Consider the following 23,014-nt stretch of genomic DNA (forward strand, 5'->3'; position numbering starts at 1 on the left):
GTGAATGTGATTTTGTCGGTAAAAACAATGGAGGTCATAGAACGCCATCTATGAGCAGTCATGTAAAATTTCCATCCGTCCGCAGTGAACGGTAAGCATTTAGGCATTTTTTGAAAATTTTTCCACAAAAATTGTAGCTGAGGTTAGAATCCAAAAATGTAATAAATAATATACAGGGTGTTCCATTTAAAATAAGCGTACCTAAAGTACATACTTCCGGTATATCCGAAACTGGTACAAACTTGCACATATTTTAAACGATTTAGCTCCAACATCATTATCTTGGATTGAAATTTTCAGAACTCTTGGTTTTTAGCGTAGGCGCCCAAAGACGAATCCAGCATGTCAATTGTTTAAGAAAAAATGCCATTAAAGATGTTTACCGAACAAGCTTTATCTAAGGAACGGTGCTGAATTGTCAGGGGAGTTAGTTTAGGCATGAGAAGTTTTTAAAACAACTGTAAGTTGGAAAAGTTCTATTGCATCGTCACCGTAAATTACCCTGTATAGCTACATAAAATACTATTAATGCGAAACAATAGATGGATAAAGTTACTTAATTTTAGACACTATTCTACGTCATCTAAGCTTGCAAGCTTCTTTTCCCCTTTTACTTTTTTAATATATACGAAACTAAATTAGACTTATTTTATTAATAAAGACATTTAGGTAATATATTGCATACTTTCTTATCTAATCAGCAAACTATGCCTTTTTTGGTCTGTGGGCTTATCGGTTCTAAGATGGAGGCAAAAAATGAAATATTATTTATGTGGGCCAACGTTTCGTCTATGTTTAAGCCATACTCAGGACTCTAAAATGGAAAACCGAAGGGGTTTCAGCTCTAAATCTAGAAAAGTTAACTTAATTTAGTTAATCACACCAGTCCTCAATGAGACTTAATCATTCAGTCGTCAATCAAAATAAAAGGAAAGAGAAGCTTAATGTTAGAGAAAAATCAAAACTACACAGACCCAAATAGCCATAATTTACTGAAAACCATCAAGGTCTCCAATCAAGTTTCTTAAATTTAATTACGATTTACAGAAAGCTGCTTTCTTCCCCCGTCGCAATGAGGTTACTCTTGCCGTTTTTGACAGAGGTAACACGCACTTGAACGGTACCACCTCCTATGCTGTTTTGCATTCTAGACCTGTAGTAGAAACCAGAGCACTCTAAAACGTTTCTTCTGGATTCGCAGCAAATTCCCAGGGCTGCTAGATACATTCGATATGTGCCATCCTAATAAATTTAAAACAGCAAGTAATCAGTAAACTCACCTTAATTCGAGTACTGTACCTTAATTTCTCTCATTCGGATGCTGTAGATAATCGGATTAGCCAACATCTTTAGTATAATCAGGATGTTATCGATGAGGCGCAAAGCTAAGATGGGGTAAGGATATTCGCAGTTTAGAGTTATGATGTTTTCACCCGAAATGTAGCAGCCGACCGTGCACGTCATCGTGTAGATCAACAAAGCCGGAGTCCATCCGATGACACAGGACCCAACAATTAGTAGGGTCGTGTATATAGCTCTTACGTTGCCTTCAAGCTGTTTGCGCTCCTTGGTCAGCTTCTCACTAGGCTTACCTTTAAGAGATATAGCTATGTTACGGTCAGTTTGATTGAGTCGGGCATTATCTATAATATCCGGGAAATTTGAAAACGCTTGGTAAAATTCGGCGTTTTAATAATTTTGTATTTGCATACCAACATTTATTACATTGCCCGGTCATTATAATATATACTGCAATTATATACCTAGGCACTTTGATTTTTTATCAAATTGGGTAAGTGCAAATACGCTAAGAATCTATGGCGCACGCCCCATCTACTGGATTATATTGTAAGTTTTGAAGTAGTACGAGTTAAGGCTGATTCACACTATCAGGCACCCGGCCAAGACAGGACCGAACATTTTAATTAGATTAAAATGTTGTCAAAGCAGTCAGAGGCAACCAGTCAAGCTGTCAGAGGCGTGCGTGACAAAAGTAATTACTTTCCACACAGGATCAATAAAAATTGAATAATGGGGAACAGGTAATATTCGAAAACAGTGACGAAACAACCTTATTTCCACCAAGGGATCGAGACATGCACATTACTCGGTGTTGCCTCGGGCGTCAACTTCACAGAGTGGCGGAACAAAAAACGGCTTCCCTAATGTCAAAAAAGTCAGCTGACAAAAATAGAGATATTTTTTCGAGTCAATTTCTTGTAATTTTTTGAGTTTCTCGGTTCTTAGACCGACGTCTTGCATTTGTCCGTAATTACACACCGGCTAAGGGAAACCAGAGACATCCTCTCTGAACTCCAGTTAGGTGATTCATAGCAGACGTGTTCACGTCGCGGGGTGAGCCCGGTTCGTTTTTTGAGGAGTCGGTGGCTGAGTTCTGCTATGGACACAGTTTAGTAGCAACTTCATATATAATGCTGAGAATCCCTTAGACAGGTCATAGAACAAATATTTCCATACGCAGAGAACTGGATATTAAAGATCATGAAAGCCTCGTTCCATGAATACAGAGGCGGATACTTAAATATGAATGAATATAAAAAGGACGGGATGGAGAAGACTGTGATCCAAGGAAAAGTGGACGGCAAACGAACTAGAAATAGACCTCCTGTAAGATTCATGAACCAAGTCAAGGACTCAAAGGAGTCCAAGTCAAGGACCTCACAAGTATGTGTTGGAGAAAGGCGGAAGAGTGTAGACAAGCCAAAGAGTTGATTGGAATGTCAGGCGAGGCCACGGCAACGTGGCTGATGTCAAGGAGTCGCTGGGCCTTGAGAACTCTGGTTGGGGTCATGACAGGCCACTGCGATCTGAACAGAGACCTACACCTACTTAGAAGCGGTGTGAGCCCCGTATGTCAACAATGTGGTCGTGTCAGCACTGGTCGTCAATAAGGAGGCGCCTGCTTGGGGCCTCCGCACTCTCCTGCAGGGAACTGTCTTTCCTAGAGTGGAGACGGATTCTTGCCTTCGTGAGGGAGACGGGACGCTTGGGTGGTGATGAGGAGGGGTAGTAAGGCGGGGGCGTATGGAGGGGACTGGACCCTGGACTGGGGAGTATGGAGGGGTATGGGCGGGACTGTATGGAGGAGGATACGTTACGAGAAATATATTTCGCCGTCCAAGAAGGCAGAAAGGTTCCAAAAGGATTCAATAAAGAGAAATTATCAACCCAAGATGGATGTTTATTAAAAGGATTTTGCGTTGTCATTCCGAAAAACCTGAGGAAACAAATTCTACAAGAAATACACATGGCACACACAGGAATAGTGAAAATGAAACCCTTGGCAAGAGGCCACGTATGGTGGGCGAGGAATCGACGCAGATATTGAAAATACAGCTAGAGCTTGTTTATCTTGTTGCAAAACCCGTAATAATCCTTCTAAGACAACGGTCCACCCATAGGCCTACGCAAGTGCCCCATGACAGAGAATACATATCGACTATACCGGACCATTTTACGGCACATATTTGTTGAGTGTAGTTGACTATTATTCGTATTATGATTTTCTGGAAGTTTGACTAGTTTCTGGAGTAAAAATAATCACACGTTTTTTTCGGTATCTGAGAATGAACTAACCTTATTATTTAATAAGGTAAGAATTCCTTCATTTGAACAGTGTTGCCAAATCGGAGGGTAAAAATAACTCGTTTGGACTACCATTCAACAATTCGAAGTGGCTCAAAGTTGTTCCACTAAGGCAATAACATCTACATCGACAATAAATATTCTTCAGGAAATATTTTCAAAGTTCGGATTACCGTTCACTCTGGTATCAGACAACGGGAAAAATTTTAAATTGCTTAAGTTTGACGAATTTCTAAAGAGTAACGGCATTAACCACAACGTAACCGCACCGCATCAACTAGACGGATGACCCAAACTAACCCAAACTAACGGTCAAACCGAACGCTATGTCCACATTAGAAGTCGGTTATCCGACGAAGGAGATTATAAACTAAAGTTGTATCGTTTCTTGATGTACTATAGGAAGACGCAAAATTGAACTACTTCTGTGAGCCCTGCTGAATTAATGTTTAACAGAAATATTCGAACGAGGCTCGATTTGGTTAGACGTAACATCACTTCGGACATTAGCGAGAAACAATTAAGTAACAACAGGAGGTGCAAGGTAGAAACTACACTAATTCAGCTAGAAAGTGGGATTTCGGCACGATCGTGGAAAGGAAGGGAAACTTACATTGCATTGTCCTTATTCAGCAACGTACGCAAAGGAGACTTGTCGACCAGCTCTTACATTTTGCTGGGAAAATTCCAACCGTCCAACGTCCGATCGATGAGGAAAAGGACTTGCAAGAAGAAGAGCTTCTAGTTGCAGAAGTCAAAAATGTCGAAGAGATTCCACAACAGCTTACACCTGAGAACCCTACGACCGAAGTTCCAGAGCCACGCCGCTCCCGGACGTACAGGAAAGCTCCTCAGTGCCTCAACCTCTAGATTACGGGGAGGATACTGTTGCCTCCGCACTATACAGGCGGCAACGCCACACAGAGCCACCAGCAGTGTCAGATCAGATGTATTATCATTAAAGTTTGTACGAGAATTTGAGGAAGAGGAACTTGTAAATACATAACAATAATATAGCAACCAGGAAAGAGAAAATCAAGCCAATTTTCAATTTAAGCGTAAAATTTCAATTAAAGACTCGTACACTAAACGCTCAAGTCGCTATCCCTCCCACTGTGGAATGTTCTATGTATAGATGAAGCTACAGCTATGATGAAGACAAATGGTTCTATGGTCGCTACCACAGATTTCAGAGGTTGCTGTGGTCATAGATAAAGACAAAAAAATGGTAGCTACTCAACAGGCAATCGAAATTGCATATGTGATAACCTGATATGATGCAACCTGATAAGATGCAACCTGATAACCGAGACAAGGGATAGTCTGTTCTTGTCTGCTTGATAATTCTAAACACATTATTACTTTGTTGGCAAGTTGGCAACATAGCTTGTATTTTTCGGGGACTGATATGGTATGTTAATATGACTCTTGTGAATACTTCTGAAAAATATTTATGTTTGGCTGGGGATCGAACTCGGGATCTCAGGCATGACAGGCGGATGCGTGCACCACCACACCACTGTGACCACTGGATTAATCATTAAATCACCAAGAAATTGAATAAAAGGTAAAATATTAGAATTTTATTTTATCATCTAATCATTAAATTTGCTATTCTATGAGATCCAATCGGAATAACTGGAGTAATTCGGCAATCTTTTTTATTCACAGGTCAGTAAAAAATCCCTTTTAAACGAAAATTACGGCCCTACCACTTCCAAAATCGAACAGTCAGTCCTGTAGGAAAATCTTTAATTTTTAATTCAATAGCACCTTCACTGCGAATGAATTAAATTATGTTTAATTTACATTTTCGATCTATATTCGAAGATCTTAAGTCCTAAATTTAATAGTCAAAGTCGCATGCCATTCCAACAAACTAAAGCAAAACTGTATCCAATCTAAAATCCAATAATTGTTGAAATACCAAAATCTGGTGACATTAATAAACACTTATAATGAATATTCGTTCGATTTAATAAGCCATTTTAATCTTTCAAAATTAATTCCAAATCCAATAGAATCTAAAGATTATTCGTTTCCATAAAAGAATAAAACGCAGATTAATTAATGAGTTTGGTTCAATATTTAAAGCGGTTTCAGGAAAGCTGAAGGCTGGCTTTCAATTGAGAGTGGAGAATGTCAGGAACAAGTAAATGTGTAAAACCAATTTCTAGCAGTTATGATAACTAAAGTTTTATTAGGATATTCGAACTCATTCCAGTTGAAGATTATACGCGCTGTTAAATGAGAAGTTCAACTGATCATAGAACGCATTAGTATCAATTACTGCAAATTTGGGGGCCCTTTTAGACTTAATGTTAAGGGGGTAAAGTAAAAATTTGTGCTAGATTGGCATTCGCATTCCAAGAGTTGATAAAAAAAGCTGTACAACAAAAACACAAAAGAAAATAATTACCTTTAATTCGTTTACTTCCAATTCTGGACAGATTGTTCCATCTGTTTTGCTGTTTCTTCACCACTAGCAGAATGTGACTGTAGCAACTCATCATGATAAAGATGGGCACAAAGAAGAGAGACGAGTATGTTATTCTGAAGGAAAACGTGTCCATAAATCTGAAATAAAATATTACTTCTTCAGGACCTGAAAGTAGCCACCCAGTGCGAAAATTATATACCATATTGTAATGTAGTAATAGTTCTATATGTGAGGAGGTGCCAAGCAAAACCCCAAAAGTCTGGCAAAACCAAAATTTCGCAAATGCTGTACAACTATTTTATAGTATAATTTTATACTTGCATTTCTGTGTTTTTATTGTATGTGTACGAACGCGCCTTTTGTTATGCAGCTAAGTTGCAAGTAGTGATGGGAAAAAGTGACTAATCGGTATTCGAGATCTCGATACTCATCAGTATCCGAAGTAACAAATACCGAACCAAGCTACCAAACGAGTATTCAAGTAATCAGTAATCGTTCCCGTAAAACCAAGTCACCCATCCTATGGCCGCATGGTAAACTTTAATTATATTTTAACATTTACATTTATAATATAAAATGTAACATGATAATTGTACCTTATTTCGTAACTGCATATTTGTAAAAAGACGTTTTTTAAAATTGATAATTGTCGCACTGTATTACTACTGTACCAACATTTATTTATGGATGTGTGGCATCTTGCTTCACAGAATTTTCAGACACAGACTTGCTTTCAAAAAGACAATTTATTTAGAAACTGCAGGTATTAACAACTATGACAATATCTACAATATATAATCAGCCCTGTGCTATATCATAAATGCTATTTTTAACGGCCACTCGTTATGGCAGCTTAACAGTTCAGAATAACATTTTCGATAACGCAGCAACACAACCGAGGTGTGCTATATCTCCGAGTTAACGTATGCGTTTCCGACCCAGTTATCCAACAAACGTTAAAAAGGAAAACCATATTGGATGCATAAAGTGAGATGCCCATATACGAATAGTCTATTATTTAAAGAGAGAGTTATCATCAAACCATCAAATCTTCTAAAACATATGCATCACATGTGCACGTTTTGACCATTTGGACCACCTACTACCATACTTGTCTTTGTTTATGATTTGCATTTACTTTCAATTTCGTTCGTTATTGTTCTTGACCTATCTTCTCAAACACTTTAAATGGAGCATGTACAGAAGAGGCAGAAAAAACAACCCACAAACAATTTGAAAATTTAGTAGAGTTTGTGAAGGAAAATTAAGTTTATTTTCAAGACCATTTACTAATTGTTCTAATAAAGCTAACCTTATAAGGCCACCAAAAGAGATATTTTTGTTTTAAATTAAAAACAAATTATAGCTTAAACACAAAACTACCCTCTGATTAAACACAATAGTTTTGTTTATTCCTCCGAGCTTAACTTCGAGAGATGCACGTTAAGTTCGATAGCGGCATGTGATTTGATGCTGTTATTCTGAAGCGCTATTTCTTAATATAACGTTCGTCGATAGCGTGCGCCTGTTATAATATGACGGTTTGACTGATACAACACACCAGTTGGAGCCACATAACGTGTTTGACGGATAACATGCACGTTAAAGTTAACGTGAGTGATACAGCACAGGGCTGAATATATAATATCAAACAGAGCCATGCACCCAACCCAAGTATTAGAAGTCTGAAGCCTGACCTGAGCCAAGGATCCGGGCACTCTTTAGTCGTGTGTGAGTTGCGAATAAATATACAGAGCAGAAAGTACCAGACAACACGACTGAAGAAAAACTGAACAGAGAAAGTCGGAGAGACAACAACAACAGCACTATACCAAGCTCGTTTAAATAAAAAAATCTAGGGGAACTCCGTTACGGAAGTAGACGATCCACAAAGGTGCTGGGAGAAGATAAACACGAATATCACCAACGCAGCTATCGAGGCCCGTGAGAGTGGAAGTTAATAAAGCTTCCCGTAACAAACAATGGTAGACACCCGAAGACCCGAGTCAACACATAAATCAGAATCATAAAACGGATAACATGCACGGTAAAGTTAACGTAAGTGATACAGCACAGGGCCGAGAGTACAAGTGTCCATGTAACAAATTTGAAAGGCACTAATAAAATACCAACATCCGACTTTCGTAAGGGTTACGACTAGAATAAGTACTTGAATAACTGATCCGAAGTAACGAGTAGTGAATCCAAAAGTAACTAGTCGGTACGAGTATTCAAAAGTAATCAAATTTCATACCAGTAACATACAACCAGAATTCTTCCACGCCGTAATAAATGGCATGGCAAATTGATGGCGGGAGCGTTAAAACTGTCTATATTGATGGTGAATCTTATGCGCAACTTTTACATTTATTGTATGAAATTAGTGCGAATGGCGTGAAACCAGGTGAGAGGAAAATTCAGGCGGTTCGAGATTTTCCAGCACCTAAAGGTGTGCATGACGTACGACATTTTTTGGGATGGGCAAGTTAGTTTCGGAAGTTTGTCCAGAGTTTTGACGTAATTGCACGATCTTTGTCAACATTAAGCAAGAAAGTTGTATCGATGAACGATATGAGCACGATCTTTTGTATCAAATTTTTCATAAACTTTTTAAATATTATTATAGATCTAGGGAGAGAAATATGACTTCTCACTAGGTAAATTTAGTAAATAATGGGTACATCTCAGTTTACTAATAAAAAAGCAATGTACAACCTGATGTAATGATCTTGAGTACCTGACCCCATTCATGTTATTTATTAATTCGTGGCATAACTGAACGAATTTGCATTTATAGAAAATTATGCTCTGATATACATAATTCTAGCTTTATAATAGATAATCTATAATCTAAGCTTTACTTCCTCAGAAAAAGGCTATCGACCACATGGCCTTTCTGTCCTTGTATTTACAACTAAATTTTAGAAACTGAACTATTATTTAAACTGTATAAACTAAACTAAAAGTGGTTGCCGGAGAACTGAAACAATATTGTCTTTTTCGGTCTTGTTAGGCAGAGATGGTTCATTATAGTCCAATTCTGCGGGTTGCTTGTCCATTTCGTTTCCACTCGTTTTAGTTTTAGTCTTTTATTTTTACCAAATTCCTGCCTTCGTATAGTAAATGGTTAGATGGATTGTGTAGTGGTTTTGGGGGTGTCTTATTCGTGTTATAAGTCTTAGAGCAATTTGTTCTGTTGTTTGTATATATCGTTTTGTCCTTTCTGTTCCATTGGTCATGCGTATATGTCCGTAGTCTAACAGGGGTCTGCAAATAGCTTTGTATATTTTGGTGGCGGTATTAGTGCTGGTTACTTTGTCTTTGTATGTTAGTGATTGGAAGTGTTTTGTTCTTTTTATTGTTTCTGACCTGATGTTCGTATGTCTTTAGTGAATTTAAGTTTGTGGTCAATTGTCGTTCCTAGGTATTTTATGTCTTTTTTTTTCGTTCTGTCCTTTGGCTGTCTGCAATTATTGTAGGAGAGTCAGCATTGAGCCTGTGGTTTGTGAGTAGAAGTTGATTTTTTGTAGGGTTTGTTGTTAATGTCCCATTATAGAACGATGACCAAGTTGTAATTGTAAATGTCATGGCAGGATATGATATAGAGGAACGGTGAGAGCGGGGATCCTTAAGGGAGTCCTTGTTCAGGGGAGAAAGAAAAAGAGAATGTGTTGTAAATTCGTACTTGTCTATTTTCAAATAAGTTTTTTATGGTGTGGAGTAGATATGTTGGTGTGTTTAGTTTGTATAGTAAGCCTTTATGCCAGTCAACTGCTTTGTTGATATGATGCCATCCATGAATAGGCATGCCGACTTTCTGTCAGTTAAGTGAGTTGTAGAGTTATAATTATATGGAAAAAGTTGATTTTTTTCATCAATCTGATTAAGTAGAGGTTAATGTATTTTTTAACGATTTTTAAGCAACTTGTATAGAACTGTATGGAAGTGTATAGAACTTTGTAATGTTTATATAAAACTAATTTTAAGTATAGATATAGATATCGTCAATTTATTAAAGTTCAATAAATTCTTTATTTCTATTGTTTTACATGTGATAACAAAAAAAATAATATCGTGTGGTAAACTAAAGGGGGAAAATGGGAGATTTGATGCGAAAGTGTGATATGCATTAACAGATTTAGCTAGATCAAGCGCATTGAAAATAATTTGTGGATAAACTTGTTACTAATTAGTAACATTTAAACCATCAAAAACATTAAATTTAATCAGCTAGTTAAAATTATTTGTATACCTGACTTGTTGCAATAGTTTAAATTAATTAAACTCCTCATCGCATTCAGAACTTTTGATATTAAAATTTGCTATAACCGACAAATTATGTATCACTGCTGGTACAAACTGCTAACTAGCAGCTAGTTTTATAAGGATTGGAAAAAAATACTTAGATTTGTCCAAATGATGCAAAACATGGGTTTTTAGAAATCCGTAAACAATTCTTATTTCTGACAAAAAAGCTACCATCCCATCCATTCTTTCTCCTGTCGCGTGTCCATGTGTCTGATAAATTAACATGATAAAGCGATATCTACTAATTTAAGCTGCTTTTCCTAATTTTGATGTTTTATGATTATTTTATCCGGTTTCTTTTATTGCGCGTGCACGTTCGAGTAGACGCCTTGTGTACAGGTTTTATTAGTTCATAATCATAAATCAGCCATAATATCAGAATGTTAAAGGAAAACTGTATGGGCTAAACCTTATATGCGAAAGGAGAGTATGATGAAAATATATAAGACATGCATCAGGCCAATAATACATATAGTATAGAAGCCAGAAGGATACCAAAAACACCAAAAGTATGCTACGAGACGCCGAAATATTGAGAACGATAGCGGGGAAACAAGAAGAGACCACGTGAGAAGCACATACATTAAAGGACAATGCGACGTACATGGATGTGATGTGATGAGGAAGGCAGAGGAGAAAATAATGGTATCACCACGTGAAGAGAATTACTGACGATAGATTACCAAGCATTGAACCAGAAGGAAAACCGGCAGGCACCCGTTCTCCCGGAAGTCCACCAAAGAGATGGAGAGACAGTTGGCAGTCCACACCTCAGGAAATATTCCATAGGCAAGTCCGGAGTCAGAAAATCATCTGGGTCTCGGACAAGTAGAAGAAGAAGAAAAAGAAGAATATACAGGGTGATTCAAAATTGGCGTCATTCCTTTTAAAGGGTAATAGGGGCCCCCTTAGAAGATACGAGAAAAATATTGATTTTTTTATAATTTCTAGAAGATATTAACAGTTGAAAATCGAATTTTAACTTTGTTTATTAAGCATTATTTGGAAAGTGTTCCATGTTTAATTGGAAGCATATTGGAATACTTAAGCATTCAAAAAGAAAAATTAGGATCTTCAAATTACGAAAATGTTTGATATTCAAAAACTTCTCTTCTACAATTTTTTCATGAAAAATCAAAACGGCAATAATGGTTTTTGTCATTAACAAATAGTTATAGGTGGATAGCCCTTGTCAATAATAGCAATAATTTGTCAAACTGTGACTTACTTTAAATTTCTTTTCACCGTAGATATGCGATTGGTTCAGGGGAAATGCTACAGTAACATGGCAGAAGCTGAAAGAACTCACGCCAACAAAAGGCGAGGAGCCAGTGGTTCCAGGAAGAGAATTGACGACAATAGATGTTCGGGTTCCAGACACAGAGGAACAAGTTTTGGACATAATTGCAGAAGAGCCATTCAGGGGCACAACAACTGACAGTTTCCCAAGCACCAAGTAAATACCGGCTACATTCCTACCACGTATGTAATATCACATTACACCAATGGATTCCTGAACACCCGTATAAATTAAGTAGGAGTTAATTAACCGAATACGAGAAGCTGGTCGAGAAGAGTGCATAATAAGGTGATTACACAGGCACTTGTTTGGAGTTACAGACTCAACTGTATGTTTTTGTTAGCAAATTAATAATTCGAGGTTATGAGTTTCGAAAAAGGTTCCGTCATTCAACGATTCCTTGTGAATTAACCGTTTATCATTGTCTTATTGTCACTTTCTCTATTTATCCATGGTTACCGCAGTTTTAAATAATTACGAAGCAACAGGTATTCGCGTAATGTTAATTAAACAGATTACCTTGAAAAGCATTGTTTCCGTTTTTCTAATTTAGTTTTTTTGCAAATTTATAAGTTCTTAATAACAATTAATTTTTTACTATTTTTTCTGTACTACTACACCTCCAGAGGAATCACGACCATTTTGAATCACTGTGTATTAATTGCAGAACTTAAGCGTCATGTGGCGGCAAAATGAAGCAACATTGGAGATTGTTAACTAACCTGAGATCGTCTTATTTGTGGTTCAGTGTTGTACAGTCATCTCAGGGACGCCATGCAAATTGCTTATTATCGAGTACTGTTAATGTTCTAAATTAAATTTAAAAAATTTACTAGTTAGATCTTTTGTATAACATGCATGTTCATAATGTAGAGTGTTTGCACATTTTTTGTTTATTTGCTTATTTTGATTATTTTTACTTTCAAGAAAGTCATAGGCAATCTAAATTTGAATTTCAGTTTAGCCCGCCAAAACGACTAGCTAGCACCTGCTGGACGGCTGACGTCACTACACCCGAGTTTGATATCTGCTTGCATTTGGTTCGGGTGGTACCGGCGTTTACTTTTTTGTTTAAATCAACTTTAATCGGTGCTTGGTGGGGTGTAGTTTGTGATTTGAAAAAAATGGCTTATAAATATTGTGTGGTGCCGAAGTGTACCAGTACTACGATGCCTACACAAGAAAAAACATTGGTAAACGTGCTTTGGACAAAAAACGTCAAAAACTGTAGCTTCAAATGGCATGATAAAATGTAAAAGTTTCCAAAAAGACATGAATGACAAAAACTTATATTTTTGCTCAGTTTTTGAATCAATAGTTAAAGCGAAAATATCATCCGTTTGAAGAAAATCCAGAAAGGACAAAACAAAAAATATTTGCAATTTAAAATTTTTTATTTTTTCTGTACAGAATCACTGGTTAAAATTTATCCACCAGTCGAGTAGTTCTTTATTCAATCTGAGAACAAATGGTTGTGTACTAAATTTGTAGCTAATCAAGGGTATTTCGTGCTCAAAAACGTGTTCACCCAAAAATCCGTAACACACTAAAATTATATATTTTTTGATGTAATACCTTCTATATTGTTCATTTTTTATTTCTGTCATTATACATTTTTGATATACAAAATTTCCACTTTTTATTTTGTGATGGAGCACCGTCTAACACTTTGCTTTCACTAATTGTTTATTTATTTTTTTGTTCACCATAATGAAAATGGAATAATTCTTCGAACGAACTCTATACTTTGGACATATTTTACATTTTACTATGCAAATATCTTCTCGTGTCAGCTGCTCATATCAGATCTAGATTAGGAAAATAAGCTAAATCTTTCCAAATAGAAATTTCCATGGGAACATGGCACCTCAAGCATTTTCCAACCCATTGTAAAGAAATTAAAAAAATAAATTACTTTATTAATAAGAAAAACAATTCGCTTGTATTAAGAACGTCAGCCACCATCAAAGAATCCACCAGTGGCAAGTTATCTGATTGTGCTGTTAAAAATCTTTCATTAGTCATTTTCCACAATAATCCACAAAACAATAAAAGTAAACGAATAACAGAACTTCATAAAACACAACACCAGGTAACTGTACAAAAGCTCATACGATTTAAATGAAAACAAGGGTTACGTGCTGGCCGAACGTGTACTGTGACGTCAGACCAATGACATAGCGTTTTCGCATGACGCCACTTTGATCCGATTTGACAGCCCATTAACTAGCGAAATATTGTTTTTTTTTTCTTGCAGTGTATCTATATATTTTTTATATAATAAGCTTCATGCAAGCACCCTATTGTGGAAAGCAAAATTATCGTCTTTCGCGTGGAAAATATGTCCAATCCACTCGCTTAGTAGATTTTCTTTATGGACGTACAAAAGTAATTTTTCCTTCTTCTGAAACTTGGGATTTAATAAATATGTCAGCTATCTGCCAAATTCGTTTGTTACTTCCCAAACGCGAAAAGCGTGTTTATGGACACAATGAATAGTTCGTCCTCGCCCATTTGTTCGCAGTCGAGAAAAGGAATATCGGATTTAAATTAGAATGTAAAATCGGAATTACTCACAGTTGATTAAAGTGTTTGCAAATCCTTGTTTGCCAGTGAAAAATGAAAAAACATTTGAAATTACTACCCGTATTATTGCCAGTAGCTTGGAAAACTAAAAATTCGTTTGTGGGAACCGCTCATAATCTGCAATAGTATATTATTACATGAAAATCTTATGACCGGAATTATTTCCAAAAGTGACCAATTTCGTCAACATCAGCTGAAATATTGATCGCAATATAAAACAAGTCTTATACTATACTTTGCTTATAGCGCAATTTATTTAACCAAACTTTTCGAATCTAAATTTCACATGCCTGAACGGTTGGATTCAAATAGCATTGTCAACGCGCAGAACAAATATAATACAAGTTGTTTCATGATGAAGGGGCATTATTTTAACAACGTATTTTAGGTCTGAAAATATCCCTAGTTTACTTTATAAATGATAGCCCACTAATGCTTCGGTTGGGATTCTAAACTAAGATGGTGGGTGGGGCTACATTAGACTTTTTCGTCGCGTAAAAGCGTAAATTAGTAGGGAATTGAGTTGAGAACTGAAAGAAAAGTTAGTAGGATTTTCGTGTGAGTCATGCTTGAGTGTCGTTCTTGAATTGCCACAGACAAGGAGGTCATAGAAGAACTAGAAGGAGAGATTGAGATCAATTCTGATAGCCAGGCGGCCCTAAATGTACCTACGTATCAGTGTTAGGATGGGCAGTAGACTGATCCAGGAGTGCGGGGTTCTCTTGAGTAAAGTGGCAGAACAGAAACAGGTAAACCTGGTGTGGATTCCGGCGCACATGGGGTTCGCGGGGAACGAGCAGGGCGACGCAATGGCCAGGCGCGGATCTTCTGAGAGCCCAACTGCCAAACCTCACATAGGGCTAAGTAACAGACAGGTAGCAAGCGTAATCAACAACTGGGCCCTTAAATGTACCACAGAGTCGTGGAAAAAGGCCGAAGGGTGCAGACAAGCCAAAGAGTTGATTGGAATGCCAGGTCGCTGGGCTCTGAGAACTCTGGTTGGGATCAGGACAGGCCACTGCGGTCTGAACAGACCTACTTGGAATCGGTGTTACCCCGTATGTCCACAAAGTGGAATGGCAGAGGAAACATCGTAGCACCTTCTAGGCGTATGCTGCCACTGGCCGTCCATGAGGAGGCGCCTACTTGGAGCCTCCACACTCTCCTGCACGGAACTGTCTTCCCTAGAGTGGAGACGGATCCTTGCTTTTGTCAGGGAGACGGGATGACTGAGTGGTGAAGAGGAGGGGTAGTAAAGCGGGGATGGATGGAGGGGGAATTGTAAAAAAGGCCTTTCAGGCCTACTTGCCGTACCCATTCGAGTCCCCCCCACGGAACTACTACTACTACTTGGAGGTATGTAGCAGSATTTAGGTTCACCTATTCTTGTTATTTACATACCTAKAGTTCTTCAAAGAAGAATACGTAATAAGAGTAGAGCGGCAAAAGAGAATTGSCTACATGACAGATGCCAAGAGGCTGAGGATCTGAATGGACTTGAAAATAGTTTTCATCTTCATAAGAAAGTCGAAGAGATAGCTGGGTTATATAATAATACACAGTTGGGTTTTATTAAAAATGAGCACAACTAAATACTGACAGAAGCCGAAGAACTGCTGCAAGCTGCAAATATAAAGATAATATATAATCAGTCTTTTCAGTGACGACAGGCCAGGGAATCCCACAACAGGACCCACTACATTAGGACCAAGCATATTGAAAAGTGATAGCATACATGCCATCAACTTAATGAAGAATAAAAGAGCTGTGGGTCCGGATGGTACCTACTCGGAAACGTTTCACTTAATTAACGAACAAAACCTTGAAACGATCGTAACTATTAAACAACATCTATGACAGAGGACACTTTCCTGAAGATTGGCTCCGCTCCACGTTCATCACAATACCAAAATCGAACAGCACATCCTTGTGTAAAGACTACCGTCTCATCAGGTTAATGAGCCAGTTTCTAAAACTCTTCTTTCAAGTTTTACACAAAGACTTTATCGAAAATGTGAGGAAGTAAGAGGAGTTTGCCAATTTGGATAAGAAACTATAGAAGCCATATTCAGTCGTTGGTCCAAAACATTGTGTTTCATGTGCTTCATTGACTATGAGAAGGCATTTGACAACGTTAAGCACAATCGTCTGATAACGTACCTGCCTTAGAGATTTCGAACTGGATGAAAAGGATGTAAAATTATTCTGTATTGRCACTAAAAATCAGAAATTMGAGCAAGCAACTCTGGAACAACTGAAGACTTTGAAATTGAAAAAAGGGTTTGCCGGCGATGTATTCTGTCCCCAATGTTGTTCAATCTGTACGCGRAAATGGCATTGTCCGATGCAATCTCAGAAAGCCCCTTTGGTATTAAAGTAAACGGAATCCGCATAAACAATGTCCGATATGCGGATGATTCCGTGATAATAACAGAAAACGCACAAGATCTCCAAAGACTAGGTTTGAAACTTAACATCAGCAAGATCAAGTTTATGATTGTTTGTAGGAACGTTATTCCACACACCCGAATTTATATTAATGAAGAAAATATCGAACAAGTCACACAGTTTAAATACTTGGGATGCATGATAAATAAAGAATGGGATCCAAATTAAGCGATAAGGAGCAGGATCGAGCTAGAACAACCTTTCTAAGGCTTTAAAAGTTCCTTACAGACAAGAACTTGGACTTTAACATCAGATATATAATCATAAAGTGCTATATTTGGTCCGTTCTCCTATACGGGGTTGGCATGGACGATGAAAGCAACAGTCATCAACAGAATAGAAGCCTTCGAGATGTGAGTTCTGCGTAAAACGTCTCTGACTTGCTTTGAAGTGATCAGCACGTGTAATTTTACAGTTACACTGTTCGAACGCGAAAAAGTGCGTTGCCCGTATCACGTGCTCTATTGAGATTGTGACAGTGCTACATAATTACTATTTGTGTCCTGTACTATAGTAACTGCAGCCAGAATATTTACATTTTCTGTTCCTAGGTTTTCTAGTCGCCCTGCAGATCTAGGCAGTCATGGAGCCTGAGCAGGACGAGCTGCGCAAAAGGATCGAGGCTCTTGAGTAGCAAGTGAGAACCTTGCTTGACCAGGCTGCGTTCTGGAAATCCAGAGCAGACAGGGTCGAGAGTTTTTTGGCCGCCAAATTAATAATTTTACCAAGACGCTAGCCTCAGTTGTCAGCTGCTCCAATATAAACCGTGGTTTCCAATCAAATGTGTCCAATAGGGCCTACTCACCACAAATCTTACTTTAAAAACATAACCGCCTGTGGCAACAAGAAGCGCAAAAAAAATTATTTGAAAATTAACAAGGAATTTCACAAGCAATTGATTACAATAATTATTAGATTAAACAATACAGTGACGAACCAGTTCTTTTTTTTTAATCGGAAGCATTGCATGCAAACACGCAACTGACTGGCAAAAATAAAAAAGATGCGTTTCCTGGTCTGCTGAAATATCTGCTGAAGAAGCAGCAGGAAATATCCGACGGGACCAGTTGTTAGTGCGTTTTAAGAATTTTCAAACGTAACAGCCGTGGACATTTTCTAACAAATATTAGTGAACATTTTAAATCATTTTTAATTTTTAACCATCTGTGTCGATTGTTTAAAGCAAAGTTTACCTTGGTAGGACTGAGACACATGAACGAAATGAATCAAGCATACACAAAACACAGAAAATCATCTGATTTAAATGCCTAGTAAAATTGAATACCTGAAATGTAAGACAAAAAATACTAGAATCAAGTGATAGACCTCCAATTGAAAAATTCACTTCCAAAAGCAAACAACAGCAGAAAAACAGCGCAAAAAAAAGCATTTGTTTAAATTTCAACACCCTGTAAATCCGTAACGAAGCATTTTTGGGTTACGGTTATGGGCATTTTTGGGTCATGGTTTATATATATTTATATATGATTTATATATAGGGTTTATATATAAAACTAGAGTTATTTTCTCTAATTCTGGGTAAATTGAGTAGCTTAGGGGTCATGTTCGGATCACAAGCCCGGTTAAAAGACGAGGGTTAAAAGACTTGGTTAGCTCCCTGCCTAGCGTAAAACTCTTAACAGGCTCACAGAACGGATAGCTTGCCTAGGAACTGGACTGATATCCGGATTCCATGCTCGAAAAAGGTTAACGAACTGGGAACGGCAAAACCTTATAACAGTAGCCTCCTGGAATGTCAAAACGCTCAATAATAAGGAACAAGAAATCGTGGAAGAACTGAAAAATCATAAATTAGACATGATAATATTCGTATAAGCACTCGTTTCGAAATATTCTGCCAGCATGATGGGGCCCCAGCCCAGACAATCCTGGGCACAAATACAAATGATCATTGGGACCATTTTCTGGAAATAAAAATCCGCACTAATCCTTCATCAAAATGATAGAGTTTAAAAAAATTCGGATCATCTACCAATAACAACGAAAATACGTCTACTAAGCCGCTATGTGTTTTCAATCTTATTATATGGAGTCGAATCATGGACGCTGACTAAGGCACCGATGAAAAACTTGAAGCATTTGAAATGTGTGTTGATACAGAAACATCTTGTGTATATCATGAAAGGAGCGAATTACCAACGTCGAAGTATTACGAAGGCTTAACTATGAAAAGCGTCAGATCAAGGATAAAATCAAACAAAGGATACTAGACTTCTGGGGTCATATAACACGAAATGAAGTCGGTATGGTCTGCTGCAGCTCATTCTTCAGTAACTATCGGCTTGAAAAGCTCGCCACAATAGTTTGCATTAACCACTAGTGAACTGTTCCGTGCAGCAGCCAATAAAGTTAGAATAACCATGCTAGGCGCCAGCATCTGAACCGCATAGGCACTACGAAAAGAAGAAGATGAACAAACAAGGGTTAAAGATAACCGGAAACTCTATAGGGTATTATAAACCAGCATTCTTCTGCTTTACAGATCTAGAGAAAGCGTTCGATCAAATACGTTTGGAAGATATATTTGATCTCCTGTATGACGTAAAAATACCGAGTGATATCATGAGAACTATTAAAGATAATTACCGAACTTACCGAATACATGCAAAGATAGACAACGAACTAACAGAAACAATATTGGTAGAGAGGGGTATACGACAAAGAGACTTACTGAACCCATTACTATTCAACATTATTATGGACGAATGCTAAATTTTGAATGCTCTAAAGAGGTGCAGTATCGATAGTCGATATGTACAATTGATCAACGCTTTCTACCACGACTCAACCATGACAGTTCAAGTCTTCGGGGGAACTATGGACAGGCGTGAGACAGAGAGATACACTATCCCCTAAAATATTCACAACAGCTCTGAAGGATATCTTTAAGTCACTGGAATAGGAGGCGGTCTGGGCAAGGGTGTTAACATCAATACATCAATGGCGAACATATAAATAACCTTTGCTTTGAGGACGATATTGAAATTCTTGGGGATAGTGAATGATTTAAAGACGATACTACAGGAGTTAAAGGAAGCGCCGGAAAAATCTACGGTCTAAAAATGAACAAAGCAAAAACAAAATAATGTCTAATTGCAATAATGTCGCAGATGTTGACATTGACAACAAGAGCAAAATGAAAGTCGTGGCCGAGTACGTGTACCTAGTTCAAAGAATATCATCGACAAGGACAGCCAAAGAACCAAGATTTATAGAAGGATTCAGCTCCGATGGACAGCACATGGAATACTTAGTAATGTCTTTAATTCCAAATTTCCACAATACCTTAAAACACAAGTTCTTGACCACTGTGCCTTGCCGACATTAACGTATGCCGCAGAAACATGGAGCCTTAATGAGGGGACAATTGTTTAAAGAAAAATTGCGAGCAAAATACTAGGAATACGACTAAACGAACGAAAGGCAAACGAATGGATCAGACAAAATATAAAAGTGATAGACCTCGCAGAACGGGCGACGAGGCTAAAATGAAAATGGGCTGGTCATTTGCTGAAGACAGATGATAATAGATGGTCCAGAAAGACATCTAAGTGGAGGCACAGAACAACTAGAGAGATATGGAACCCAGGATGACCGAGAACGAGGGGGAAGATGCAAAATCTGGCAGGTATCTACCCAATGGATGCGTTAGACGACCGACAGAAGTGAATGGCGACGAATACTTCTATTCGTCGCCATTTACTTCTGTCGGTCGTCCTACGTCCAGAGATGGACGGAGATAGACTGAGGAAGATGATGATAAATGTCGAAATAATAAGACAAGTTCGCAGGAAAAATGGATATGGAATGAGAGGTAAAAATCGTATGCTTCTCTGATGATTCAGTTTTAATAGCAGAAAATTACGATAATCTGCAGAGGCTTCTTGGTATATTTAACAAAGTTGCAAAAGCCATCGGGATGATCTTCTCAGTATCTATGACGAAATGCATGACCACATCTAAAACACCGCTGATATGTAAATTAGTGCTTGTTGACAAGACAGTACATCAATAGATGAATTCAGACACTTGGGAATAGACATTTGCAGCTTCGGCGGCATAGAACCAGAAGTAAGAGCTCAAGCTATCAAAGCAAAAAGAACCGCTGAACTAATCAACGACACAATATTTGGAACAAGCACCTGAATAGATAAATCACCTTTGGGGATGCGAAGCAAAGAAGGCCACGAAAACGTTGGAGTGACAATCTACCTCCATAACACTTAAAAAATATTACGAAATTATCTTTTTCGACCACAATTAGTGTTTGTGTAAATGCGACAAGAACTCTTAAATGTTGATTTTCGTAATTACATCTGAATTGCCAAGTTTTCGGTGACATTTACAAATGTCTGCAAATAATTTAGCTTTAATGGCTTAAACAGACTGCTAGCCGGTGATATATGGATTTTGATGTTTGCTTATTAAGGCCTAAGCCTCACAACTGGCTATTAGAGAAAAGCTTATTGAGGATAAGTTGGTGTTTAAATTTATCTGCAACAACCTGCCAGGAAACCCGTATTACCCAGAGAACACGCCTTTATAAATTTTTCCGTTTGACGATAATGGTTACTGTATTCCTTACATTTTACATGCAGAAATCGAGGAAATATAACTGCAATCTAAATTGCTGAATATGAATTACGGCTGCCAATGTAATTCAATTACGGACGAAAATTTTTAGATTTAATGGGCATTCGAATCGGGAAACTGGCATGTCTTAGTAGGATATTGAACAAATGTAAAAAAGTGGTCTGTATTCGCTCTGCTGTGTCTGCTTATGTCTGTCTGAAACAATATTCGAAATGTTTTTTAGCTACATTTCTTCAACTTTTACAGTTATATTTTACAAAGTAATTAAAAAAAAATTGGTGACATTCCCCTGGGAGTTTTGTCTGGGGATGTTTTAGGAGTACAGCAAAAATAGTGAAAATAATTAAATAAGTTATAAAAAACAGATATTTGCAAAAAAACAGGTGAGGAAGAAGGCAACAATGTTTAATACCGCATTAACATTACGTAAATACCCGTTGCTTCTTAATGATTAAAAACTGTAGAAATCATGGGTAAACACAAAACAAAGGAAGTGAAAGTGGCAATGAAATATTTTGAGGTTAGGATAATGTTGGCACTTTGCCGTCAGTGCTAGCAACCTTTTTGGGGTACATCAATGATATACTTAAATCCGCAACACATGTCAACAAAATCCTTTTGTAAAGGTTATGTCTGAATGACCAATATCACTCAAATAAAATTTAATTGTTCTCAGGTAATACAAGTTGTTAAAATTACAACAGGTTTACGAAGTTCTACCCGTCTAACTGCAAAAATTTTTGTGCCCAAATCACTTGATCGTGCATTCTTGGCAGCAGTCTGGGCTCACATTTTGAGCAGGTTCTCGTACTTGATTAATTAAATCCCGCTCAGATTGTATCGGTGTTCGGAAGTTAAGAGATTTAATGTGTCCTTGTGTCCTGTGTATATTACCTGCACGGTAGGAATGTAGCCTGCGACTGCCAATTGTCTGCGTGAGTTTCTAGAGTCAGTCATGCAGTATCTCTAGCCATTTGCTGGTGTAAGTTCTTACAGCCTTAAATGAGTATTACAACATAACTAATCGCATATCCGCGAACTTGATTATGGTGTACATTTTGTGAAAGGAGCTTTAAAGTAAGTCAAAGTTTGACAAATGCTTGTAATTATTGACAAAGGCTATCTACCTGTAACTATCGGTTAATGACAAAACACATTATTGCAGCTTCGACTTTTATTCATAAAATTGTAGAATAGTACTGGTTTGATATCGAAAATATTCATAATTTGAAGAAAATATTATAATTCGTTTTTTAAAATGGTTAAGTATTAATATTGTACCGTGGATGGCCGAGTATCGAACTCTTTCTTCAGCTTTCAATTTTTATTCAACTCGGTATCACTTTTAAATACAGAACAGGAACAAAATAACTTCTAAATTAACGTCCACTTCACAAACAATAACAATAAAACGGAAAACTCGGTCTTCGGGCTCGCGGGGTTTAACCTCTTCTGAACTCGGTCGCTGCTGTCACTTCACTGACTCCCCTCTGGTTCCCGTCGCCATTAAATAGTTTTCTCCAGGTAACCCAGACGGTTCTCGAAATCTCCAGACCAGGTGCGCAATTTCCCGCTTGTCAGTGTCATATTTGACAGTAAATGGGGCCCAAATGGGGCTCTCATTTACTGAAATACCATGAATTTCGATCCCCCTATTCCAAACGTGAGTACCCCATGCCATTTCCGTTACAATATGCTTGCAATTAAACCTG

General features: G+C 37.7%; 1 protein-coding gene across 1 annotated transcript; it reads right to left on the minus strand.

Annotated features, from left to right (window-relative positions):
- Positions 1–461: 461 nt before the first annotated feature.
- LOC109541577 lies at positions 462–6,177 on the minus strand. The gene is made up of 3 exons (XM_019910457.2): positions 6,026–6,177; positions 1,300–1,592; positions 462–1,242 (listed from the first exon to the last, which is right to left on the minus strand). The coding sequence occupies exons 1-3, from the start codon at positions 6,117–6,119 to the stop codon at positions 1,042–1,044; spliced, it is 588 nt and encodes a 195-aa protein (XP_019766016.2). The 5' UTR covers positions 6,120–6,177; the 3' UTR covers positions 462–1,041.
- Positions 6,178–23,014: the final 16,837 nt, after the last annotated feature.

Source organism: Dendroctonus ponderosae, unplaced genomic scaffold, assembly GCF_020466585.1.
Source record: "Dendroctonus ponderosae isolate FM_Combo_2020 unplaced genomic scaffold, Dpon_F_20191213v2 Dpon_F_20191213_1, whole genome shotgun sequence".
NCBI lineage: Eukaryota > Metazoa > Arthropoda > Insecta > Coleoptera > Curculionidae > Dendroctonus > Dendroctonus ponderosae.

Bases quoted from the DNA above. Each gene is read 5' to 3' on its own strand.
- LOC109541577 (XM_019910457.2), bottom strand. From the start codon at position 6,119: ATGATGAGTTGCTACAGTCACATTCTGCTAGTGGTGAAGAAACAGCAA. The intron at 1,593-6,025 runs GTAATTATTTTC...TATCTCTTAAAG, and splicing joins TGGAAGTAAACGAATTAAAG to GTAAGCCTAGTGAGAAGCTG. The intron at 1,243-1,299 runs GTACAGTACTCG...TAAATTTATTAG, and splicing joins TCCGAATGAGAGAAATTAAG to GATGGCACATATCGAATGTA.